The following is a 25,328-nucleotide window of genomic DNA, read 5'->3' as shown; positions in this document are numbered from 1 at the left end:
GGGTTGGCGTATTTCGAGATTAGGATTTGTCACTCCGATTGTCGGAGAGGTATCTCTGGGCCCTCTCGGTAATGCACATCACTTAAGCCTTGCAAGCATTGCAACTAATGAGTTAGTTGCAGGATGATGTATTACGGAACGAGTAAAGAGACTTGCCGGTAACGAGATTGAACTAGGTATTAAGATACCGACGATCGAATCTCGAGCAAGTAACATACCGATGACAAAAGGAACAACGTATGTTGTTATGCGGTCTGACCGATAAAGATCTTCGTAGAATATGTAGGATCCAATATGAGCATCCAGGTTCCGCTATTGGTTATTAACCGGAGACGTGTCTCGGTCATGTCTACATTGTTCTCGAACCCGTAGGGTCCGCACGCTTAAGGTTTCGATGACAATTATATTATGAGTTTATGAGTTTTGATGTACCGGAGGAGTTCGGAGTCCCGGATGAGATCGGGGACATGACAAGGAGTCTCGAAATGGTCGAGACGTAAAGATTGATATATTGGACGACTATATTCGGACATCGGAAAGGTTCCGAGTGGTTCAGGTATTTTTCGGAGTACCGGGGAGTTACGGAAATACGAGAGAAGAAGTATATGGGCCTTATTGGGCTTTAGGGGAGAGGGAGAGGCAGGCCGCCCCCCCCCCATTGACTAGTCCGAATTGGAGTAGGGGGAGGGGCGGCGCCCCCTCCTTCCTCTCTTCCCTCTTCCCCTTCCTTGTCTCCTACTCCTACTACTTGGAAGGACTCCTAGTTGGACTAGGAAAGGGGGAATCCTACTCCCGGTGGGAGTAGGACTCCCCTAGGGTGCGCCATAGAGAGGGCCGGCCCTCCCCTCCTCCACTCCTTTATATACGGGGGCAGGGGGCACCCCATAGACACACAATTTGATCCTCGTGATCATTTTTTTAGCCGTGTGCGGTGCCCCCTTCCACCATACTCCTCAATAATATTGTAGCGGTGCTTAGGCGAAGCACTGCGACGGTAGAACATCAAGATCGTCACCACGCCGTCGTGATGACGGGACTCTTCCCCGACACTTTGCTGGATCGGAGTCCGGGGATCGTCATCGAGCTGAACGTGTGCAGAACTCGGAGGTGACGTACGTTCGGTATTTGGATCGGTCGGATCAGGAAGACGTACGACTACTTCCTCTATGTTGTGTCAACACTTCCATTACCGGTCTACGAGGGTACGTAGACAACACTCTCCCCTCTCATTGCTATGCATCACCATGATCTTGCGTGTGCGTCGGAAATTTTTGAAATTACTACGTTCCCCAACAGAAATGTGTTCAAGCACACAATGAGGCTGAGAAGCGCAAGGCTCTTGGGCGTCCTGGCATCGATCCCAGGATGGCGGCCAAACAAAATAAGTCTGCCGTGACACAGACTGAAGTAACAAGGCAGGAAGCACCTCACATTGTCTTCCCTGCCATCATGACAAGCTCAAAGCATAAGGTCACCTCAGCAGCTTCAGAGCTGAAGAAGACAAGGGCTGCTGAAGCCGAAGCCAAGAAACGCAAGCACAAGAATGCTTCTGATGATGCACCATCGAAGAAGAAATTGAAGACAAAGTATTCAAAGAAAGAGCGTGCTGCAGCCTCTGAACCACTTGTTGTTGAGCCCATTTCTGTTGCCCATCCAGCCTCCACCAACCAAGAGCATCGCCTTGTGATCCACGAGCCTACTTTCACAGAGGCTCCTGAAGATTAACAAGTTCCAGCTGTTGACCCCAACACAGCTGAAGACATTGGTCGTGAAGACAATGTAGAAGATGATGAAGTCCTTCCTCAACTTGAGCATCAAATGGTATCATCGCCTGTTCTTATGAACAGCGAACTCATCAACATTGGTTGTCCAGTGACGCCAATTGCTCAGAATGATTCAGGGTTCAATCACCACCAACAAGACACCCCCATTCATGATGAGACACCTAGAACTCCACCACCTCAAGCCACCACTCCGGTGCTTGACGATGATAACTACATGGTAGATACCACTCCCTCACCACAGGAGTCGCCCGCTTTCCCCAGGCTTCGCAAAGGCCGCAGGTCACTGATACGTCTCCAACGTATCTATAATTTTTTATTGTTCCATGCTATTATATTATCTGTTTTGGATGTTTATGGCCTTTATTATACACTTTTATATTATTTTTGGGACTAACCTATTAACCCAGATCCCAGTGCCAGTTTTTGTTTTTTCCTTGTTTTAGAGTATCATAGAAAAGGAAAATCAAACGGAGTCCAATTGACCTAAAACTTCATGGAACTTATTTTTGGACCGGAAGAAGCCCACGGAGTATCGGAGATGGACCAGGAGAGTCCCGGACTGCCCACGAGGGTGGGGGCGTGCCCACCCCCCCTGGGCGTGCCCCTTGCCTCGTGGACAGCCTGGAGATCCACCGACGTACTTCTTCCTCCTATATATACCCATATACCCTAAAAACTTCGAGGAGCACAATAGATCGGGAATTCTGCCGCCAGAAGCCTCTGTAGCCACCGAAAGCCAATCTAGACCCGTTTCGGCACCCTGCCGGAGGGGGAATCCCTCTCTGGTGGCCATCTTCATCATCCCGGTGCTCTCCATGACGAGGAGGGAGTAGTTCTCCCTCGGGGCTGAGGGTATGTACCTGTAGCTATGTGTTTGATCTCTCTCTCTCTCTCGTGTTCTGGAGGTGGTACGATCTTGATGTATCGCGAGCTTTGCTATTATAGTTGGATCTTATGATGTTTCTCCCCCTCTACTCTCTTGTAATGGATTGAGTTTTCCCTTTGAAGTTATCTCATCGGATTGAGTCTTTAAGGATTTGAGAACACTTGATGTATGTCTTGCCGTGCTTATCTGTGGTGACAATGGGATATCACGTGATCCACTTGATGTATGTTTTGGTGATCAACTTGCGGGTTCCGCCCATGAACCTATGCATAGGGTTTGGCACACGTTTTCGTCTTGACTCTCCGGTAGAAACTTTGGGGGACTCTTTGAAGTTCTTTGTGTTGGTTTGAATAGATGAATCTGAGATTGTGTGATGCATATCGAATAATCATACCTACGGATACTTGAGGTGACATTGTAGTATCTAGGTGACATTAGGGTTTTGGTTGATTTGTGTCTTAAGGTGTTATTCTAGTACGAACTCTATGATAGATTGAACAGAAAGAATAGCTTCATGTTATTTTACTACGGAATCTTGAATAGATCGATCAGAAAGGATAACTTTGAGGTGGTTTCGTACCCTACCATAATTTCTTCGTTTGTTCTCCGCTATTAGTGACTTTGGAGTGACTCTTTGTTGCATGTTGAGGGATAGTTATGTGATCCAATTATGTTATTATTGTTGAGAGAACTTGCACTAGTGAAAGTATGAACCCTAGGCCTTGTTTCAACGCATTGCAATACCGTTTATGCTCACTTTTATCATTAGTTACCTTGCTGTTTTTATATTTTCAGATTACAAAAACCTATATCTACCATCCATATTGCACTTGTATCACCATCTCTTCGCCGAACTAGTGCACATATACAATTTACCATTGTATTGGGTGTGTTGGGGACACAAGAGACTCTTTGTTATTTGGTTGCAGGGTTGCTTGAGAGAGACCATCTTCATCCTACGCCTCCCACGGATTGATAAACCTTAGGTCATCCACTTGAGGGAAATTTGCTACTGTCTTACAAACCTCTGCACTTGGAGGTCCAACAATGTCTACAAGAAGAAGGTTGTGTAGTAGACATCAAGCTCCTTTCTGGCGCCGTTGCCGGGGAGGTTAGCGCTTGAAGGTATATCTTTAGATCTTGCAATCGAATCTTTTTGTTTCTTGTTTTATCACTAGTTTAGTTTACAAAAGAAAACTATAGAAATATGGAATTGAGTTTACCTCATACGCTTCATCTTTTTAATATGTTTCGTGAGTATGATTGGAAGAAAAATTGTGCCAAAGTGTTACAAGAAGAATGCATTAAAATGTTTGGCACTAAATATTTGAATGCTGAGCATGATTGCAATGTTGTTAGTATGAATTCCTTGAATATCCATGATACTAATGATATGCAAAGCCACAAGCTTGGGGAAGCTATGTTTGATGAAGATGATATTTTTTGTCCCCCAAGTTTTGATGAGAAAATTTATTATGATGAAAGCATGCCTCCTATTTATGATGATTATATTGATGAAAGTGGATTTGGAGAGGTCATGACTTTATTTTGTGATGAATCCACTATTCCGGAAGAGGTTCCAATTGATTATGAGAACAAAGTTGCTATCTATGATGATTATTGTGATGACTTGTATGCTATAAAGAATAATGATATCCATGAAACTTGTCATCATGATTTTAGTTTTCAATTGGATTATGCCTCACATGATAACTATTTTGTTGAGTTTGCTCCCACTATTATTCATGAGAAGAATTTTGCTTGTGTGGAGAGTAATAAAATTTCTATGCTTGTACATCATGAAAAGAATGCTTTAGGTGCTTGTTATATTGTTGAATTCATTCATGATGCTACTGAAAATTATTATGAGGGAGGAACATATGCTTGTAGGAACTGCAATTATATCAAGTTTCCTCTCTATGTGCTTAAAATTTTGAAGTTATGCTTGTTTTACCTTCCTATGCAAGTTGATTCTTGTTCCCACAAGTTGTTTTCTCACAAAATCCCTATGCATAGGAAGAGGGTTAGACTTAAATGTTCTAGTTATATTCTTCATGATGCTCTCTTTATGTTTCAATTCTTATCTTTTATGTGAGCATCATTGAAATCATCATGCCTAGCTAGGGGCGTTAAACGATAGCGCTTGTTGGGAGGCAACCCAAATTTATTTTTGTTCCTTGCTTTTTGCTCCTGTTTAGTAATAAATAATTTATCTAGCCTCTGTTATGATTGGGTTTTTATGTTTTAATTAGTGTTTGTGCCAAGTAGAACCGTTGGGAAGACTTGGGGAAAGTCTTGTTGATCTTGCTGTAAAAAACAGAAACTTTAGCGCTCACGAGAATTGCTACCATTTTTATTTTGATAGTGATATTTAGTTAATTCCTTTTGCATATTATTAATAGATAAATTCCTAACGTCCAGAAATTTATTTTAGAATTGTTGGGGTTCCAGAACTTGTGTTAGCTACAGATTACTAGAGACTGTTCTGTTTTTGACAGATTCTGTTTTTCATGTGTTGTTTGCTTGTTTTGATGAATCTATGGCTAGTAAAAGAGTTTATAAACCATATAGAAGTTGGAATACAGTAGGTTTAACACCAATATAAATAAATAATGAGTTCATTACAGTACCTTGAAGTGGTGTTTTGTTTTCTTTCGCTAATGGAGCGTACGAGTTTTCTGTTAAGTTTTGTGTTGTGAAGTTTTCAAGTTTTGGGTAAAGATTCGATGGACTATGGAATAAGGAGTGGCAAGAGCCTAAGCTTGGGGATGCCCAAGGCACCCCAAGGTAATATTCAAGGACAACCAAGAGCCTAAGATGTGGGATGCCCCGGAAGGCATCCCCTCTTTCGTCTTCGTTCATCGGTAACTTTACTTGGAGCTATATTTTTATTTACCACATGATATGTGTTTTTCTTGGAGCGTCATTTTCTTTTATTTAGTTTTGCTTGCTGTTTGAATAAAGTACCAAGATCTGAAATTCTTAAATGTTAGAGAGTCTTCATATAGTTGCATAATTATTCGACTACTCATTGATCTTCACTTATATCTTTTGGAGTAGTTTTTCATTTGCTCTAGTGCTTCACTTATATCTTTTTAGAGCACAGTGGTGGTTTTATTTTGAAGAATTAGATGAACTCTCGTGCTTCACTTATATTATTTTGAGAGTCTTTAGAACAGCATGGTAGTTTGCTTTGGTTATGAATTTAGTCCTAATATGATGGGCATCCAAGAGGGATATAATAAAAACTTTCATATGAAGTGCATTGAATACTAAGAGAAGTTTGATACTTGATAATTGTTTTGAGATATGGAGATGGTGATATTAGAGTCATGCTAGTTGAGTAGTTGTGAATTTGAAAAATACTTGTGTTGAAGTTTGTGATTCCCGTAGCATGCACGTATGGTGAACCGTTATGTGACGAATTCGGAGCATGATTTATTTATTGATTGTCTTCCTTATGAGTGGCGGTCGGGGACGAGCGATGGTATTTTCCTATCAATCTACCCCCCTAGGAGCATGCGCGTAGTACTTTGTTTCGATAACTAATAGATTTTTACAATAAGTATGTGAGTTCTTTATGACTAATGTTGAGTCCATGGATTATACACACTCTCACCCTTCCACCATTGCTAGCCTCTCTAATACCGCGCACCTTTTGCCGGTATCATAAACCCACCATATACCTTCCTCAAAACAGCCACCATATCTACCTATTATGGCATTTCCATAGCCATTCCGAGATATATTGCCATGCAACTTTCCACCGTTCCGTTATTATGACACGTTTCATCATTGTCATATTGCTTTGCATGATCATGTAGTTGACATTGTATTTGTGGCAAAGCCACCGTTCATAATTCTTTCATACATGTCACTCATGAGTCATTGCACATCCCGGTACACCGCCGAAGGCATTCATATAGAGTCATACTTTGTTCTAGTATCGAGTTGTAATCATTGAGTTGTAAATAAATAGAAGTGTGATGATCATCATTCATAGAGTATTGTCCCAAAAAAAGAGAAAGGCCAAATAAAAAAAGAGAAAGGTCATATAAAAAAAGAAAAAGGCCTAAATAAAAAAATGAGAGAAAAAGAGAGAAGGGGCAATGTTACTATCCTTTACCACACTTGTGCTTCAAAGTAGCACTGTAATCTTCATGGTAGAGAGTCTCTTGTTTTGTCACTTTCATATACTAGTGGGAATTTTCATTATAGAACTTGGCTTGTATATTCCAACAATGGGCCTCCTCAACTGCCCTAGGTCTTTGTGAGAAAGCAAGTTGGATGCACACCCACTTAGTTTCTTTTATTGAGCTTTCATACATTTATAGCTCTAGTGCATCCGTTGCATGGAAATCCCTACTCACTCACATTGATATCTATTGATGGGCATCTCCATAGCCCGTTGACACGCCTAGTTGATGTGAGACTATCTTCTCTTTTTTTTCTCCACAACCACCATTCTATTCCACATATAGTGCTATGTCCATGGCTCACGCTCATGTATTGCGTGAAGATTGAAAAGGTTTGAGAACATCAAAAGTATGAAACAATTGCTTGGCTTGTCATCGGGGTTGTGCATGATTTAAATATGTTGTGTGGTGAAGATGGAGCATAGCCAGACTATATGATTTTGTAGGGATAACTTTCTTTGGCCATGTTATTTTGAGAAGACATAATTGCTTAGTTAGTATGCTTGAAGTATTATTATTTCTATGTCAATATTAAACTTTTGACTTGAATCTTATTGATCTGAATATTCTTGCCACAATAAAGAGAATTACATGGATAAATATGTTAGGTAGCAATCCACATCAAAAATTCTGTTTTTATCATTTACCTACTCGAGGACGAGCAGAATTAAGCTTGGGGATGCTGATACGTCTTCAACGTATCTATAATTTTTTATTGTTCCATGCTATTACATTATCTGTTTTGAATGTTTATGGGCTTTATTATACACTTTTATATTATTTTTGGGACTAACCTATTAACCTAGAGCCCAGTGCCAGTTTTTGTTTTTTCCTTGTTTTAGAGTACCGCGGAAAAGGAAAATTAAACGGAGTCCAATTGACCTGAAACTTCACGGAACTTATTTTTGGACCGGAAGAAGCCCACGGAGTATTGGTGATGGACCAGGAGAGTCCCGGGCTGCCCACGAGGGTGGGGGCGCACCCACCCACCCCCCCCCCCCAGGCGTGCCCCCTGCCTCGTGGACAGCCTGGAGATCCACCGACGTACTTCTTCCTCCTATATATACCCATATACCCTAAAAACTTCGAGGAGCACAATAGATCGGGAATTCCGCCGCCAGAACCCTCCGTAGCCATCGAAAGCCAATCTAGACCCGTTTCGGCACCCTGCCAGAGGGGGAATCCCTCTCCGGTGGCCATCTTCATCATCCCGGTGCTCTCCATGACGAGGAGGGAGTAGTTCTCCCTCGGGGCTGAGGGTATGTACCAGTAGCTATGTGTTTGATCTCTCTCTCTCTCTCTCTCGTGTTCTTGAGGTGGTACAATCTTGATGTATCGCGAGCTTTGCTATTATAGTTGGATCTTATGATGTTTCTCCCCCTCTACTCTCTTGTAATGGATTGAGTTTTCCCTTTGAAGTTATCTTATCGGATTGAGTCTTTAAGGATTTGAGAACACTTGATGTATGTCCTGTCGTGCTTATCTGTGGTGACAATGGGATATCACGTGATCCACTTGATGTATGTTTTGGTGATCAACTTGTGGGTTCCGCCCATGAACCTATGCATAGGGGTTGGCACACGTTTTCGTCTTGACTCTCCGGTAGAAACTTTGGGGCACTCTTTGAAGCTCTTTGTGTTGGTTTGAATAGATGAATCTGAGATTGTATGATGCATATCGTATAATCATACCCACGGATACTTGAGGTGACATTGGAGTATCTAGGTGACATTAGGGTTTTGGTTGATTTGTGTCTTAAGGTGTTATTCTAGTACGAACTCTATGATAGATTGAACGGAAAGAATAGCTTCATGTTATTTTACTACGGACTCTTGAATAGATCGATCAGAAAGGATAAATTTGAGGTGGTTTCATACCCTACCATAATCTCTTCGTTTGTTCTCCGCTATTAGTGACTTTGGAGTGACTCTTTGTTGCATGTTGAGGGATAGTTATGTGATCCAATTATGTTATTATTGTTGAGAGAACTTGCACTAGTGAAAGTATGAACCCTAGGCCTTGTTTCAACGCATTGCAATACCGTTTACGCTCACTTTTGTCATTAGTTACCTTGCTGTTTTTTTATTTTCAGATTACAAAAACCTATATCTACCATCCATATTGCACTTGTATCACCATCTCTTCGCCGAACTAGTGCACCTATACAATTTACCATTGTATTGGGTGTGTTGGGGACACAAGAGACTCTTTGTTATTTGGTTGCAGGGTTGCTTGAGAGAGACCATCTTCATCCTAGCCTCCCACGGATTGATAAACCTTAGGTCATCCACTTGAGGGAAATTTGCTACTGTCCTACAAACCTCTGCACTTGGAGGCCCAACAACGTCTACAAGAAGAAGGTTGTGTAGTAGACATCAGTCACCATGTCGAGCATTCCAGAAGGGGAAGTGCAACAAAGCTCAGTAGCACGCCAAGTGTTTCCTGAAGCCACCCCTACTGTGAATGTCTCTGAGTCTGAAGCCAAAGCTGTTGAAGACATTCCGGCTGCATCAGCCAATGAAGATCAAGGAGAAAAAGAAGAAGAAAGCGTTGCCACACCCCCTGCTACAGAACCAGTCATTCCCGAGGAGAATGTGACTGTGCCCGACCCTCCTGTTTTTGAACAAACGGAGGTTGAAAACACTGAGGCTGCCACAAACAACAATGCTCAAGCCAATGACACTGTCATGGCCGACGACAATGTGGAGCCTGAAGCAAATGTAGTGCCTGAAGCTCATGTGCAACCTGAAGCCAATGTACATGATAAAGCCACTATTCCACCTCCTAGGCCTCACACCATTGAACAGGCATTTGATCGTGGATAGCTGGTCACTGTGAAATGGCTTATCTTGGCTCCTCCCACTACTCCTAGACCACAGTATGACTACCATGTCGACCAGAGGCCTCAGGTTCAGAAGCCGAAGCCAAGGCTGCCAAGGCTTCCAGGTGTTGCTACACCGTCAGGATCTTTCAGCGTCAGCAGCTTCAGAGCACACAAGACCTTCTTCGACAGTGCCAAGAATCCATATTCAAAGCCAAAGATCTCTTCCGATCGATTTTGGAGCCATCAGCAGCACATTTGTTACTCATGCATTCTATACAACCAAGAGTGAATCTTTCCATACATGCGTCTTGATTGTGAAGTTATTGCTGGGCTACCCTGTCTGGAAGAAGCTCTTGACTGCTTCAGGGATGTTGGTCTTCTACCGTTCATTACAGACAAGGAGCACTAGAATGAAGAACCGCTGCTACAATTCTATGCAACACTTCATATTGGCGGCTACAACAGGGATCCGAAGACATGGATTCTTGAGTGGATGACAGGAGATGTGCATCATGAAGCCAAAGCTCAAGACATCATCGAGCTTACTTCCCTGCCCACTCCAAGTGAGTTCTATGAAGTTGGTTGTCAGTGTCATTGCGATGAACTGCAGAGTATCTTCCAGAGGCCCGAGCTAAATATGAGTGAGATGCTAAGTATGCTGAAGCCATTGCCTTCTAATGCCGAATACCCCAAAGAGTTCTTTGTCAAGGACCTCGAGTACTTGCCTCGCACTGTTTATCATATTCTGAGGCGTACTCTTTGGCCAATCAAAGGACACTCTTCTGAAGCCAAACTGGAAGGAGCCATGAAGACTTTGGTGTTTTATATCATCCATGGCATCAGATTCAATACCCAGGACTTCTTCATCAGACAACTTGCTGCATCAGGGATTGATCTGTTTGGCCTCAAGTTTTATACTCCATGGGTGATGCGCCTGATCAAACTCCATTCTACTATTGACTATCAACCCTCAGCGCGCAACCATCTAGTCTTCCTGCCTAAGGTTGATATGTCAATTGAAGCCATCTACCCAGAGCCTGCCAAGAAACCTCTATATCTTCACAATGTTGATCATCAAAGCTTCACACAACCAATAGAAGGAATTCATGTCCCCAACTCTGCCACTCCCTCCTATCCTCTGGCTGGCAATATGCGTGTGCCCCATCATGCAAACACCGAAGCCACTGCCAGTACTATTGCCCAAAGGCCTCAGAAGCGCTCTCGTGTACTCAATGACCGAGAGCTTCTCGTGGCCTTACATCAGAAGCAGGACAGGCATCATGACTGTCTCAAGTGTCAGATGCAGAGTATCTTTGTGGATGTCAATCACATTCGAAATTTGGCCACTAAGAACTCGTTCATTGCCCATGAAAACTGTCGGCGGTCCTGGAAGAGTCTCACACTGCTATGCTCTGAAGATGATATTCACGAAGATGGCTTCACTGAGGGCTTCAAGTTTTATTCCAGGCCTCCACAAAATGCAAGATGGCGCCGCACTCCCTCAATAGAAGATTCTGAGCGTTCATCTTCGGCTGCAACTGTTGTTGCGAGAGTCATCGATGAAGAAGACGACGTCACTTCACCAACCATGGCTTCTCTGCCTCTCGACACTACATCAGGCTTGTCTGCACCATCGAACTCCAACATCGACCCTGCTCCTTCATCTACTCCTGATGGGAACGAGTAGATACTCTATGTCTTCCAACCTTTTTGGTCATTATTGACAAAAGGGGGAGAAGCATATGAGTTGATAGTCTTTAAGTGGGTCCTTATGGGTGGTTGCATTATCTTTGCTAAGTTTTTACAACTCTCGTCTTTTGAAACATTTGGTTCTTTGAGTTGTAACACTTAAAGGCGATGGTCGTCTGCTACTTTATTTCGCTACCTTGTGATGCGATGATAAATTCCGCATGATGCCATTCCGCAGACGTCCATTTTTCATTATGCATGTCATTATCTTCATTATCTCCTTATATGCAAGATGAATTGTCTTCATAAGCTGAAGAGGATCTCCACAAAGTAAAACTTGCCATGTGCATTTGCATTCAAAAGCAAACTACTTATATGCACATCTTCAGGGGGAGCCTTTTGCTATTTATGAAGACAATACCTCAATCCTTAAACTTTCACATACTTTTATCCCCGTTAAAAACTTCAACTGGTTTATCATCAATCGCCAAAAAGGGGGGAGATTGTAAGTGCATCTAGTGCCACCCTTAGTTGGTTTTGGAGTATTGACGACAAACTTGATTGAGGGACTAATGTGTTTGTGAGAATTGCAGGATAACACAGGTAATAGTCCCATATTGATTCGGTTTACCTACAAGAGATGAACCCTAAAAATGTATGAAGACATTGAAGACAATGGTGGTCTGTGAAGATATTCATAGTGAAGATTATGACATGAGAAGACATCACATGAAGACTATGGAGTACGAATACATAGTTGTTTCATAGTTTCCTTTTTTTCTTTGTTGAGTCATAGGAACCACCGTACTGTTAAGTAGGGTCCAGGTGAACAAAGTCATAGTGACTGATGTGATGCTCAACCAAATCCTATGTCTTTGAGCGAAGACAATGAGAGCAAATCTTATCCAGAGCTGGATGAGTCAGCTTTACTTGTAGCCCAAGTCAAGCTGCCGCGTGTGTTTGAAATCTGACCGTTGGACACGTGTCAGTTCCTTAGTGACCCAGGGTCATTTTAGACAAATCAGTTCGGGTTGCCTCCTGGCTATAAATAGCCCACCCCCTACACCATAAATTGGTGGCTGCTCGGAGTTAGTACACAACTTTTGTCGTTTGAGAGCAACACACCTCTGAAGCATTTGAGAGAGAGATGTAGGATCGAAAGTATGTCTAGAGGGGGGTGATTAGACTACTTGACCAAATAAAAATCTAGCCTTTTCCCAATTTTAAGTCTTGGCAGATTTTAACAACTTAGCACAAGTCAAGTAATTAACCTACACATGCAATTCTAAGAGTATAGCAGCGGAATATAAAACAAATGCATATGAAGGTAAAGGGAGGAGTTTGAAGGGAGCAGACGCAATGTAGACACGGAGATTTTTGGCGTGGTTCCGATAGGTGGTGCTATCGTACATCCACGTTGATGGAGACTTCAACCCACTAAGGGTAACGGTTGCGCGAGTCCACGGAGGGCTCCACCCATGAAGGGTCCATGAAGAAGCAACCTTGTCTATCCCACCATGGCCATCGCCCACGAAGGACTTGCCTCACTAGGGTAGATCTTCACGAAGTAGGCGATCTCCTTGCCCGTACAAACTCCTTGGTTCAACTCCACAATCTTGACGGAGGCTGCCAAGTGACATCTAACCAATCTAGGAGACACCACTCTCCAAAAGGTAATAGATGGTGTGTTGATGATGAACTCCTTGCTCTTGTGCTTCAAATGATAGTCTCCCCAACACTCAGCTCTCTCTCATAGGATTGAATTTGGTGGAAAGAGGGTTTGAGTGGAAAGCAACTTGGGGAAGGCTAGAGATCAAGATTTATGTGGTTGGAATGGAATATCTTAACCTCAACACAAGTGTAGGTGGTTCTCTCTCGGAAAATGTATGTTGGAAGTGTAGGCATGTTCTGATGGCTCTCTCCACAAACAAAGAGTGGGTGGGAGGGGTATATATAGCCTCCACACAAAATCTAACCATTACACACAAATCACCGAACTCGGTGAGACCGAATCATGAAACTCGGTCAGACCGATTTAGTTCAAAATGTGAACGTTAGGATTTTCGGTGGGACCGACATGTCAACTCGGTGGGACTGATTCCATTAGGGTTAGGGCATAACGTAATCTCGGTGAGACCGATTACACAAACTCGGTGGGACCGATTTTGGTAATAGGCAAACAGAGAGTTGGTCAGGTAAACTCGGTGGGACCAATTCGCTCATCTCGGTTAGACCGAAATGTTACGAAGGGGAAACAGAGAGTTTGCATTGCAATCTCGGTGGGACCAATCGCTCATCTCGGTTGGACTGAAACATTATGAAGGGGAAACAGAGAGTTTGCAATCCCATCTCGGTGAGACCGAGATCCCTATCGGTGAGACCAAAATGACTAGGGTTTGTCGCAGTGGCTATGTCAAGTGAACTCGGTGGTGCCGGGTAGGAAACATCGGTGGGGCCGAGTTTGACTTTTGGTTTGGGACATATGTGGATATGAGAAAGTAGTTGAGGGTTTTGGAGCATATCACTAAGCATTTTGAGCAATTAACTCATTAAGCAACACCTCATCCCCTTTTAATAGTATTGGCTTTTCCTATGGACTCAATGTGATCTTGGATCATTAAAAGTAAAATGTAGAGTCTTGAGCTTGAGCCAACATGTGTTCTTAGTATTTTGAGGGGTCCACTTTCTAATCCATGCCATGCCAAACATTGAGCTTTCCTGAAATATTTATCTTGAAATGGCATTAGCTCAATGGGCTATATGTTGTTATGAATTACCAAAACCACCCAGGGATAGTTGCACTTTCAAGAGATCCTTGCGAGGACAAAGCCCTATACACCCAGAGCCAAAGAGTGTTAGGCATCACTGAAGTCTTTCTGTCTGCGTGATCTGAAGACTTGTTACACTTGAGTACTGTGAATCCTCCAGTCGGTTAGGTGTCGCGTTCTGAGCATCCAAGAGTCATTATGGATTGCCGGTGAACGAAGTCTGTGAAGGTTTGGAAGTCTACCTTAAAGACATACCAGAGTGATTGGGGCGAGGACTGTGTGTCCTTAGCTCAAGGGAATAAGGTGAAGACGCGGTCTTCTGAGTTAAATCTCAGCCTCCCTAACCAGACGTAAGTTTTCACAGCAACTGGACTGGTCTACCAAATCCTTGTCTCCACCAAGCTACTGGTTCTATCCTTCACTTCCCTTTACTTTACAGTTTGCCTTCGTGAATTCATTGCTTGCTTGTATGATCTGATTGACTTCACTGAGTAAGCACTGTTGTTGTTTGGCTTCATACTATCTTCCATCCTGATTCATACTACCTACTCCCTCTGTTCCAAATTACTCGTCGCACAAATGGATGTATCTAGAACTAAAATACATCTAGATACATCCATACCTGCGACAAGTAATTCAGAACGGAGGGAGTAGTTGCTAATAGTCTTCGTGCTTTCACTTCATTGCTTACTTGACTATGGCTTGTCTAGTGTAGTCTACCTTCCTGTGCATATCAATAGGTTCATTTCTACTGTTTGTCTTCAAAGCCCCCGTGTTTTGAAGACTTTCGTAAAAATTGCCTATTCACCCCCCCCTCTAGTCGATAACTAGCACTTTCACTGTTGACACAGCACCATCTCCACCACAGAGCTCCCAAACAAGAGCAGTTAGTAAGGCAGCTCCAGTGCCCAAAGCGCCAGTACTACCACGGCGAACCCTAACTCCACCAGTTAGTACACCTATTCCTGTGGAGGAAGCACAACCAGCCATCCGTAGTTTAGCATCTATCGCATTTGATGTCGTTAAATTCTATGTGTGTATCTTCCCATCATGGGAATATTATACTGAAGATGTAGGAAAATGCCAGTTGCAGGTGTTTGTCTAGGAGTTATGTGTAAGTAATGTTATTCATGGCAGTTACTTTGCTTTGTCCCATACATTCTACCTCCATGATGGTTATAATACAATAAATTTTCCTATTTTTCTCTATAGAGAAGGACCGATTTGGAAACTCAGGATGAGGTAACCTGTGCTAATACCTCTGCTATCTTCAAGAATGCTTGGTGGCAGTATCGGAATTACCTGAAGAAAACGTACTTCACTGGCAAAGAAACTCATCAAATTCCCTTACATTCTCCTGAGACACATTTACTGGACGATGACTAAGAATGCCCTGTTCTGTACTGGTCCCGGACCAAGAATGTGGTAAGGTCTATGAGCTCATTTTTTAAAATACTATATGTTTGCGTCTTACTGTACTCTATTCATGTAGAACAAGTTCTTAAACCTGAAGAACAACTATTCTCATTTAAGATTCCATTGCTATCATGCATGCTGCTTTGCTCTAGTATCATTGTATTTACTCATACAAACTTATTTTTAAATTAAAGGATCCAATCGAAACTCCAATGGCACAACAGGTATGTTTACACATGTTTCTTTAACAAGTATGATCTTATAAATAGCTCTATTGATTTCAATTTCAATTGTGTATACAGTTGACTTCTCATATCATCCACATTACTAGCATCACAATAGAGCCAATAGTGTTGTTGTGCATGTAGACCTGTGGTACCCATCTGAAATTGTGTTGTGCTGTGTAGTTTCCCACGCTTTGTATTCTTTCAGTGCTGCTTTCTCTTGAACTGATATGATTTGAACCGTATCTCTATTTTGATTTGGCAAGACAATGCAGTGACCATAGGACATAGATATATGTTTGTTTGATGCTTTTATAATGTACTATTTGGCAATAGAAGACTTGGTAGTTTAATCTTGTCCACCTTACTAATGAACTGATTCACCGAACTGAGTTTCATATACTAGTACATGCTAAACCTGTTATGTGTTTGCTTGTTTCTTCTTTTAGAATGCTGACAGAATATTGGCGAAGAGTGCCTTATTAAGCAATGGTAAAGGAAGTAATGGAGATAAGGTTCGGGATAGTGAGACATCCTTGTTGGTCTCTAAGAAAGCTGATAAAACAGCTAAGGAAAACTATCTTGAAGACAGTGAGACAACCCCAAAGTCCTGTCTTGGTTTTGTGTTCGAGTTACTAGCCACTACCGCTGGCACAAGCTATTCAAACTCAATGTCTGAATCAATTCGGTTTCTTGAGTCTCAACTACAAGTTGAAAGACATTGATCAACTATGCAGTGACAAGAAGCGGAAGGACTGCGGAAGTCCCTCGAGCACTCAGATGCATACTTTCTGGTGCAACAGCAAGCGTTGGAGAATTTTAGCGCCAAACAGGACAAAGCTAATAAGTTTGCTAAGCTTATTGCCAGGATGGTGGATACCCAGGATAACGTTTCTTGGGCTCTTCTGAAGTTGTTTCAGTTATGGACTTGTTTTGCTGCCGCGTTTATTTGCACTGGTGGCCAATTTAGACGGCCAGTGTATGTAATATGCTGATTTGTTCCCTATATTTGCACTGGTGGCGAATTTTGATGCCCAGTGGATGTAATATGTATAATAGTCGTAACAGCCTAGCGTTAGTTGCTTGCTTGTTCATTTCCTTATTGTCTTGTTTAGTTCTTTGCTTGTAGTCACTGCAGTTCTTTCTCCATGTTTTTCTAGTGGCTACAATAACCTATTTTTGGTAACTAGGCCACAATAACCATGGCAACACATGGAATGTTGTAAACCATGGGCCTCCTGCGGCCCGTAGGATCCATGGGCCTTCTACGGGCCGTAGGATCCATGGGCTTTCTACGGGTCGTAGGATCCGTGTGCCTTCTACGCGGCATATAATCATTTCACCAAACATGGGTCGTACTGTTCGTGGACCATAACGGGACGTTAATAGGCCGTATTTGATAACGCTATGAAAACAGCCCAACTGGTTAACGGGCCACAAACGGGCCGAATGTACCCACGGGCTGAATTTGGCCCAAAAACAGAACAGGCCAGTAAATATCCGAATTCTTGAAATGAGTCCAAGAATAAATGGGCCCTTAGAAGGCCGAAAGGTAACACGGGCTGGAAGTGGCCGACGGAATAATGGCCCGTTAATGGGTATAAAGCGATATACTGTTCATTATGGGCCAGTTTCATCTCGGGCCTTTAATGGTCCCAGAGTTACAAAGGGCCTCCTATGGACCGAAAGACATCATGGGTCATACATGGGTTGAAAGTTACAACGGGCTGGTATCATATTGGACGGCCCAGATGACGTTATGGGCCAAATTCCGATAGGCCGTGAGTTAGCGGGCTGTAAATGGGCTATATGCGAACATGCCGTTAACAGGCTTTTCGTGGGTCGACCCGCTACCTTTTGACAAAGTCAAACGGGTCGTCCTTTTACTGGAATGGGCTTCTGTTGGGTCGTGCCACATGTCGATGAATCATAGGCGCCTTCGGTCCAGTGAGTGGATGACATCTGTCCTAACGGTGAGTCGACACGTGATTACTCTGGCCATTGAGAATTTTACACGTGGAAAATCCCTATTGGTCGGGGCTGTTAACGGGTTATCGGATCCAAACCGGAACCCGATACCTTAACGGCGACCCGTTACGGTAGATGTCACGTGTCGGTCACCCTTGACGAAAGCACTTCTGTGACGCGCGATTTATCGTCATGGAAGTGAACACTTTCGTACTGATAATTTTGGTAATGTCATGGAACACTTCTACGACAACACAAGTATGACTATCTTAATTCTGTCATAAAATCGTCATGAATGTACATGCATGACAGAAAACATGACCTACTGTGACAAACACGTATCATCACGGAAGTGTATTTTTTTATAGTGATAGTGGAATCTCTACAAAGACATATATTTAGAAATAGATGTGGTATATTACACAAAATCATAGGTGACATGTAGGAATTCCAGTGCACTACATTAGGCTCCCTTAGAGTGCCTACTAGTCAAGTACACAGAGCCATGTTTATTTTATGCTACACACACAATCGTTAATTGATGGTTTGAATATGCGCATGGGATATGCAATGTATCATCTGTAGAGATATCTTAAATTAGTCGTGTCAACTTGCAGATGGGGTGCTGCAATAGAAAGTACAAGATTCCTTAGTACAAGATGTATGTGGCATTTTCATGAAACATCACAAAAAAAAGGAGAGGTAACGGTGAGCCTATACAATATGCTATGGTAGGTCACTCCATTGTAATCATCGTGACATGTTATTTATATGTCAGTGCTATTGGCCAGGGATCTTAGGGATAGTTATTTCGAGTAGAAACAGGAGGATGAAGTTGGTAAGGAGAAGAAGAAAGGAGAAGGGGCGGTGGCCAAAATGATAGAAAGGTTTAAGAACATCATGGCCGAGGAGGGATGTGTCAAGCCTAATGAGACAAAGGAGGAAAATAAGACCAAGAGGTTTGACAAGTTAATCGAGTCAGATGTATGAAGGGGAGCGGATTAGGGACGAACATTTGATGCACTGGGTCGAATAACCAGCTCTTCTACAATTGTGGACGCGTCCATGGATGTTTGAGATGTGCGATTTGTCTTAGCCGTGCCCTTGCGCGACGGCTGAACTACTCAACATGGGATCCCACTGCTAGCTAGCAAAATCGCCAAGCTTCAACAGCCTTTCCTCAGGTTCCAAACTATAATAACACCGAATGCAGATACCTTCACGAGTTAACTAAACTAACCATTTCGCCTTTGCATCACCCGTGCACAACAAAGTATTGACCATCACCCACGGGCAAAAAAAAGCGGCTTTTGACCACACGCGCGCACCACGCCTGTCTCGGCAAAATCCCCAGGATGTTTCGTTTCGAACACTTTGCAAAATACAGCATGAGCAGTTCCCAGACTTGAACGGTCCCAAAACTAGGTACAAATTACTACCAGCGGTGGGAAGGAAGGAAAATGCAAATGCTGGACGGCATGGGGGTAAGATGTTGCAGATCCGCGGGACAGGCAGGGGCCGGGCCCGGGCAGCGGGCAGCAGGCAGGCCGCTGCGGCATTGGCAGTTCGCCACACATGGGGAGGGACCCCAGCCGAAATCCTTTTGACCCCGGGAAGAACAGCAGAACACGAGACGCAAATCAACCGGAGCACGAGGCCGGGCGAGGGCCAAGGCCCCATGGGACGGCAGAGGCCGTACATTGCTTGCGATGCACTCAAAGCCGCCCCTCCGAGCACGAGCCGTACGCTGCGCCCGTCGGAGCAACAGTGCTCACCGGTCACCCACCCGCGCGCACTAGCCGCTAGTTAAGCCGAGGCGGAGGCGACGGCGACGGCGACGGCGACGTGGGTTCGCTCGTTTCCCGACCGCGTGTCAAACAGCACGCCGCGCGGCGGAGGAACGACGCCTCCCTCCCCTCGCTGGTTTCTTTTGTTTTCCTGCCGTGTCGTGTCGTGTCGCGTTGGTTTTTCCCAGAGTGGTCGAGTTCCCAAGGCCAAGGCCCAGGCCCCGTACCGTACGCTCGGCGCGGACATTCTTGCTCCAGGCCAGCCCGTGGCAACGCCTTCACTTGCTTGGCACGCAACCGCTCCTCCGTAACTCTCCGAAGGGACAAGCTGAGGCGACTGTTGCTTGTGCTTGCTGCTGCTGATCTCTCTCGGGCACTGGGAAGCAAGCAAGCAAAGCAGAGGCAGGGGGCAGCCAAAACAGAGAACGAAAGGACAGACACAGGTTAATCAAGCAGCGGATCGAGGGGAAGGGGCTTTTGGTCTTTTTGACGGCCCAACAAAATCTAAACGCCGGGTACACTGCCTGCGCCTGTGGTACTGCTGGCTAGTAGTAACTCGGGAGCGGTACTGGTGTACCCCTAGTACACTGAGCACTGGCATGGGGTTTGAACTGTGACCGAGGGTACCAACAGTCCCGACTTTGACAAAAAATCTTCTCCGCCCGGAACGTGCCGGTGGAGCCCGCGCGGCAGTCGGCGGTGACGCGAACGCATCCGTGGTTAGCGTCCGGAGGGAGAACGGCGACGTAGCGATCAACGGGGCCGAGGTGGCGGCAGATAGACACGAATACGAGCGCACGCATCGGCACGTCCAAGCCGCTAAAAACGCCCATCTTTTGACGCACGTGTCGACCCGGCCAACGACGTCCCGATCGGCCGAGCGAGCTCGAGAGACCGGAGATCGGTTCCAACCGGGCAGATCGTAGGCTAATAAAGCTGGTGTGCGAGAAAAAAGGACAGATACTGCATGTCCTTGCGCCGCTGCGATCGAGCCAGAGATCGACCGGTCCTGTGTGGTGGAGTATCTAGCTCGGTGGCCTGGCCTGGCCTGGCTTGGTTCAAACCAAATCAAATCAAAGGAGGGGAGAGGAGGGGCAGCGTTGGAAAGCCAAGAAAAGGGAGAGAATTCCCCGTCGCCTTCCTTGCTGCCCAAAAGGACCACCCCATCCCTGCGGCTTGTCCATGCTCTCTGCTAGCCCAACTAAAGACCTCGCCTCACCTCCAAAAGAATAGACACAAAGGAGGAAGCATGCCATCTTTTCATGTATCCTTCCTGCCCTCCTCTCTTGTGCACCAAAGGGGTGGGCACGTACATTCGACATGCCCGCTTCAGTCGTTTTCCCAGCCGTGTGCTTTGATTTCATTAATAAGAATAACAGTAAGCATTAAGTGAGCAGCAAGCTTCCGTTTCGATTTGCAAAATCGCTCGCCCTTTACTGTTTCCGTTGTCGTGGAGGAGGTGCAGGTGGAGGGCCCTGAATAGAAAGGCACATAGTCAAAAAGGCCCACGGTAAAAGAGGGATTTGCGACACCCACGCTCATCAGGCTCACGCTCGCGCCCACCGGTCGCTCTGCCGCAGCGCACGCAGCGGCGCAGTACGCCCTGCGCCTCGCCTGCGCTGCGCTTCCCACGAGAAAAGAGCGCAAGTTTAACAACCCCAAGCCAGCTTTCTCTTTGTTTTTCCGTTTTCCTAATCCCCCGCTCCCTTTTGTCAGGCGCTCATGCCGTCGCCCGCCCGACTCTTGACCGCCGCGCCCAGCCCAACGGGCCAGCCGCCATCCATCTCCCTTCTCTGGTTTACAGCCCAAGACTCGGAAAGTTCCCCCACTAATCTCGTACAGTTCCTCAAAAAAAAAACTAATCTCGTACTATGTACCAGCAAATCCAACTTAATTTTCCAGAGTTAAAAGAGGCAAGTAAATCTCGCAGTATATACGATTCGCGGCGCCAGCAAATTTCCCAAATAATACAGTTAATGTTGGGGGCGGTATACTGCTGCGGCTGTGCCTAGCTGCGCCCCCTGCCCCACATTTAATTGCGCGACGACCGACGCCTCGTAACGGAGGCGAGCAAATCGCGGCCCGTATCGGGAACCGACGCTTGCTCCAAACATCGCCGGCCGCCGGCCGGACGGGCGCGTCGTTTCATTGCAAGCTGCTCCTACGTTACGGTCCAACATACGTACGTACTAGTACTGATACATACACTCTTCTGTCTTTTCTCATCTTCCCCACTTCGCCTTCATTCATCCATTCATTCACATAAAAATATATACGGAAATGTTCAACTCATAACACGATGGTACTATTGCTAATTACTGATAACTTGGCTTCGGCGCTGGTGACGAAACCAGCGATGAACAAAGAGACTAATAACAGCCATCCCATTCTTTCACTCTCATCTAAACCCCTTCGAGGCTTCCCTCTTCCGGGGATTGTTTGGCGGCAGGCAGCTACACAGGCGAATCATAACATCATACTCTCTCTTCTCTCTCTAGAAATCAAAAAAAGAAAAAGAAAAAAATAACGAATGCAAACAAAATTTGACCGAATTAGGCGCCTAATTCGGTGTTTTACACTTGTTCAGCTAGACGACGGGGAGGGGGTCGATTTGAAACAAGTCGGTGATGTCGTCGAAGAACTCATCTGCCTGCTGCAACGTCGCCGGGGACGGCGGGCACGGGTTGTAGGCCGACGACGAGCAGTCGCTGGAGAATGCGAAGGCCGGCTCCGGGAGGTTGGACAGGAAGTCCATCGGCGGCTCCGCGAAGTCGGAGAGGAGGTCGAAGTCAGTGTAGAGCGGGGCCAGCTCGCCGGCGAAGTCGTCGCCGGAGAACGAGCAGCCGAAGACGCCGCTCGACTCGTCGGTGCTGGAAGACGACGACGGCTTCTTGGAGGAGTCGTCGTCGACGGCGGCGCCCAGGGTGGACTGAGGGAAGGAGCGGAGGACGGATGTCGGGGACGCGGCCGCGACGTGGGACTCCTCGCACGAGTCGTAGGAGGTGGCCGAGGAGGACGCGTTCTTGGAGCCCGCCGGTGGCTGCGGAAGGCGTTCGGCGACCTCGGCGGGGACCTCCATGTCCTCCCCGTCCTCGGACTGCTGGAAGTTGACGGTGGCGTCGGGGCCGCGCAGCTTGATGGCGGCCGAGTCGTAGACCTTGGCGGCCTCCTCGGCCGTGTCGAAGGTGCCCAGCCACACGCGGACGCGTCGCCACGGGTCGCGGATCTCCGCGGCGTACTTACCCCAGGGGCGGCGCCGGACGCCGCGGAACCGCCGCTCGCCGCCGGCCTCGGCCTTCCTCTTCCTGACGGGAACCATCACCCTGGGCCTCGTCGTCGCCGTCGCCGACGCGGCCTTGGCCACCGGCGCCGACTCCTCCACCTTCACCTGGACGGCGGGCTGCAGCCGGATCTCCTGGACGTAGCGCTTGACGCGGCGCCGCTCGCCCTCCTCCTCATCGCTGGAGGAATCGGTGGCGTCGAAGTCGTCGCAGAAGACCCTCACCATCTTGGGCTGCTCGCCGCCACCAAACCCCTCCTCCCCCCTGGCCGACGGCGCCACCGAACGGGACGTCACCTCGACGTGCTCCGTCCTCTTCACCGCCATGAAAAACTCCTCCTCCATGGGCCACATCGAGGAAAGGAAAACACTCACCCTAAAACTCCACTCGCATTTGCCTGCGCCCCAGACGCGGCCTACCTAAAACCCCTGAAGAATCCCCGTAAAACCCAAGGCAGGCGGGGGCAAAGGCACCACCGCCGGCGAACTCCGGCGCGGAGGAGGTGGGGAGGGGAAGGCGAAAAGCAAAGGGCTTTTGGCCTGGACGGAAGGAGGAGAGGAGGCGATTAGGGAGGTGCTGTTGAGATTTTTTGGGGGCGGAGAGAGGGGAGGGGGAGGGTGATGAAGAAGGAATGGGGAATGGAGTTTCTGCTCTCGCTGGGCTCGGCTGGGTGCGTGCGGGGGACGTGCGGCGTCCTGTTGGTTTGATGCTCCTGGCTCGGAACACATCGGCGGCCCTGCCTTTATAGGATTGCGGAAGCCCATTTCCGGAAAACCGGAGCTTTTTTTTTATTCACCCCCTGTTTTCTTCCTTTTCTATTACCCCTCCTGCCTTTCGTGTCACCTTTCCTGCCCCCGCCCCCTCCCTTCTGCCGCTTTTTTCCATTAGAAAGAAGGAAGGAAACGCGAATCTGAATCGATTTTTCACGGGGATTTTTTCGTCGGTAATTTTTAGAAGGCGAGTAAATGCGTTGCCTGGCTTACAGCAGTAGGATTCTCACTGGCGGCAGGACATTTTACGGAGGCAGTAATTCTGCCGGACCCGCGTGTAACTGGTGGTCCAGCGAATCGGTCATAGGTTCCACGGCTAGTAGCGGCTCAACGTTTGCGCCGGGCCCCGCCGGTCAGGGGAGTAAAGGGTAGCCTACTCTGTCACGCGGCCACTCGACTGGCGTGGACGCGGCCCCACGTGTCAGCGGAGTTGCGGTAGGTGCTCACGTGAGCCCGGGGGGTTTAATTGTGCTCAAATCATTCCTGGCGACCAGCATGCCGTCGCATGCCCACCATGTTTATCTGGGGGGTAAATTGGTAGCATCTTAGTTTCTGAAAAGAAAGGAGAATTTCTGGAAAGAGGCTAATGTCACGCATAGTTTTTGTTGGAGATTTTCTTGCCTCGTTTCCTCTATATGTTGATTGGCTACTTGGGTGCCAAGGCAAAGAAAGGGTGCCTATCCTCATTTCAATTGCGAACTTCGAAATATGGGCATTTGCAGCACGTGGGATTATGACACGTTGAAATAGGTGCTGATGGATAAAATTTAGCTTTTTTTTTTGTGGGTATGTGTTGCCCATCACCCATTTTGCCACTCTTCAGAATGTTCTGTCCTTAGATGGACGTCCGAGAAGTGTTAAGCGCTAACGGGCTTCATATGATGTGGCAGCTAGAAATATGCTAAGACGATTAGAAAGTTTACTTGCAACTTTGCTCATGGTCATGGACTTATACTTTGCTAATTTATGGTCAATATATATTTTTGAGGGTGTCATTTTCCTTTAGTGAGGGGCCAATAATTCCTTCTTACCATGGTTATGGATATGGAAAACGGCGACCTAACCAAAAATTGGATTCAATTTTGAGAAATAATTCAAATTCTGGTGACCACTCCCTCACCATGACTATATGCATAATAGTTGGTCTAGCCGGAAATTAGGAGGGGGGGGGAGGGTCGGTCGGTGGGCCGTAATGAGGTTACGAGGCAACACAGTACCAGGCCCCACATCAACATGATGAATTCAAAAAAATGCTTAAGATATAAACAAATTATTTAGCCAAATCATTAGTGTCTTTTGATAAATAGGGTTATGAGTGTGTCTGGTACTACAGCGGACGGAGACAATTCATTTTCGTCCGTTGAAGGGTCGAACTAGCGACAAGTACAGTTCGACTCAGTAATGACGTCAGTTACAATTCGAAATAACTAGGGCCATGAAATAATAATGCAAGACGTGAGAATTGCATGAGGACAGCTAAGTACACATTTAAAACAAGGGTACTACAGGTATGCCAGTGGATCATGACAATTCATTTTTGGCCGATGAATGATCGAACTAGCGACAAATATAGTTTGACCATATGATGGCATCCGTTACAACTTCAAATACAACAAGACCGTGACAGCTCCACAAGGATAAGTGAGTAAAATGAAGAAACTTTATGGTAGTGCGCTGGATCGCGACAATTCATTTTGGGCCGATGAACGCTCCAACTAGCGACAAGTTTAGTTTA

General features: G+C 45.9%; 1 protein-coding gene across 1 annotated transcript; it reads right to left on the bottom strand.

Moving 5' to 3' along the window:
* Window positions 1-21,848: 21,848 nt before the first annotated feature.
* CRF2 (cytokinin response factor 2) lies at window positions 21,849-23,534 on the bottom strand. The gene has a single exon (XM_048711852.2). The coding sequence runs from the start codon at window positions 23,174-23,176 to the stop codon at window positions 22,130-22,132; it is 1,047 nt and encodes a 348-aa protein (XP_048567809.1). The 5' UTR covers window positions 23,177-23,534; the 3' UTR covers window positions 21,849-22,129.
* Window positions 23,535-25,328: the final 1,794 nt, after the last annotated feature.

Source organism: Triticum urartu, chromosome 3A (assembly GCF_056163025.1).
Source record: "Triticum urartu cultivar PI428250 chromosome 3A, HENAU_Tu73, whole genome shotgun sequence".
Taxonomy (NCBI): domain Eukaryota; kingdom Viridiplantae; phylum Streptophyta; class Magnoliopsida; order Poales; family Poaceae; genus Triticum; species Triticum urartu.
Note: the sequence above shows the minus strand (reverse complement) of the source record. Positions and strands in the feature narration are given on the sequence as shown.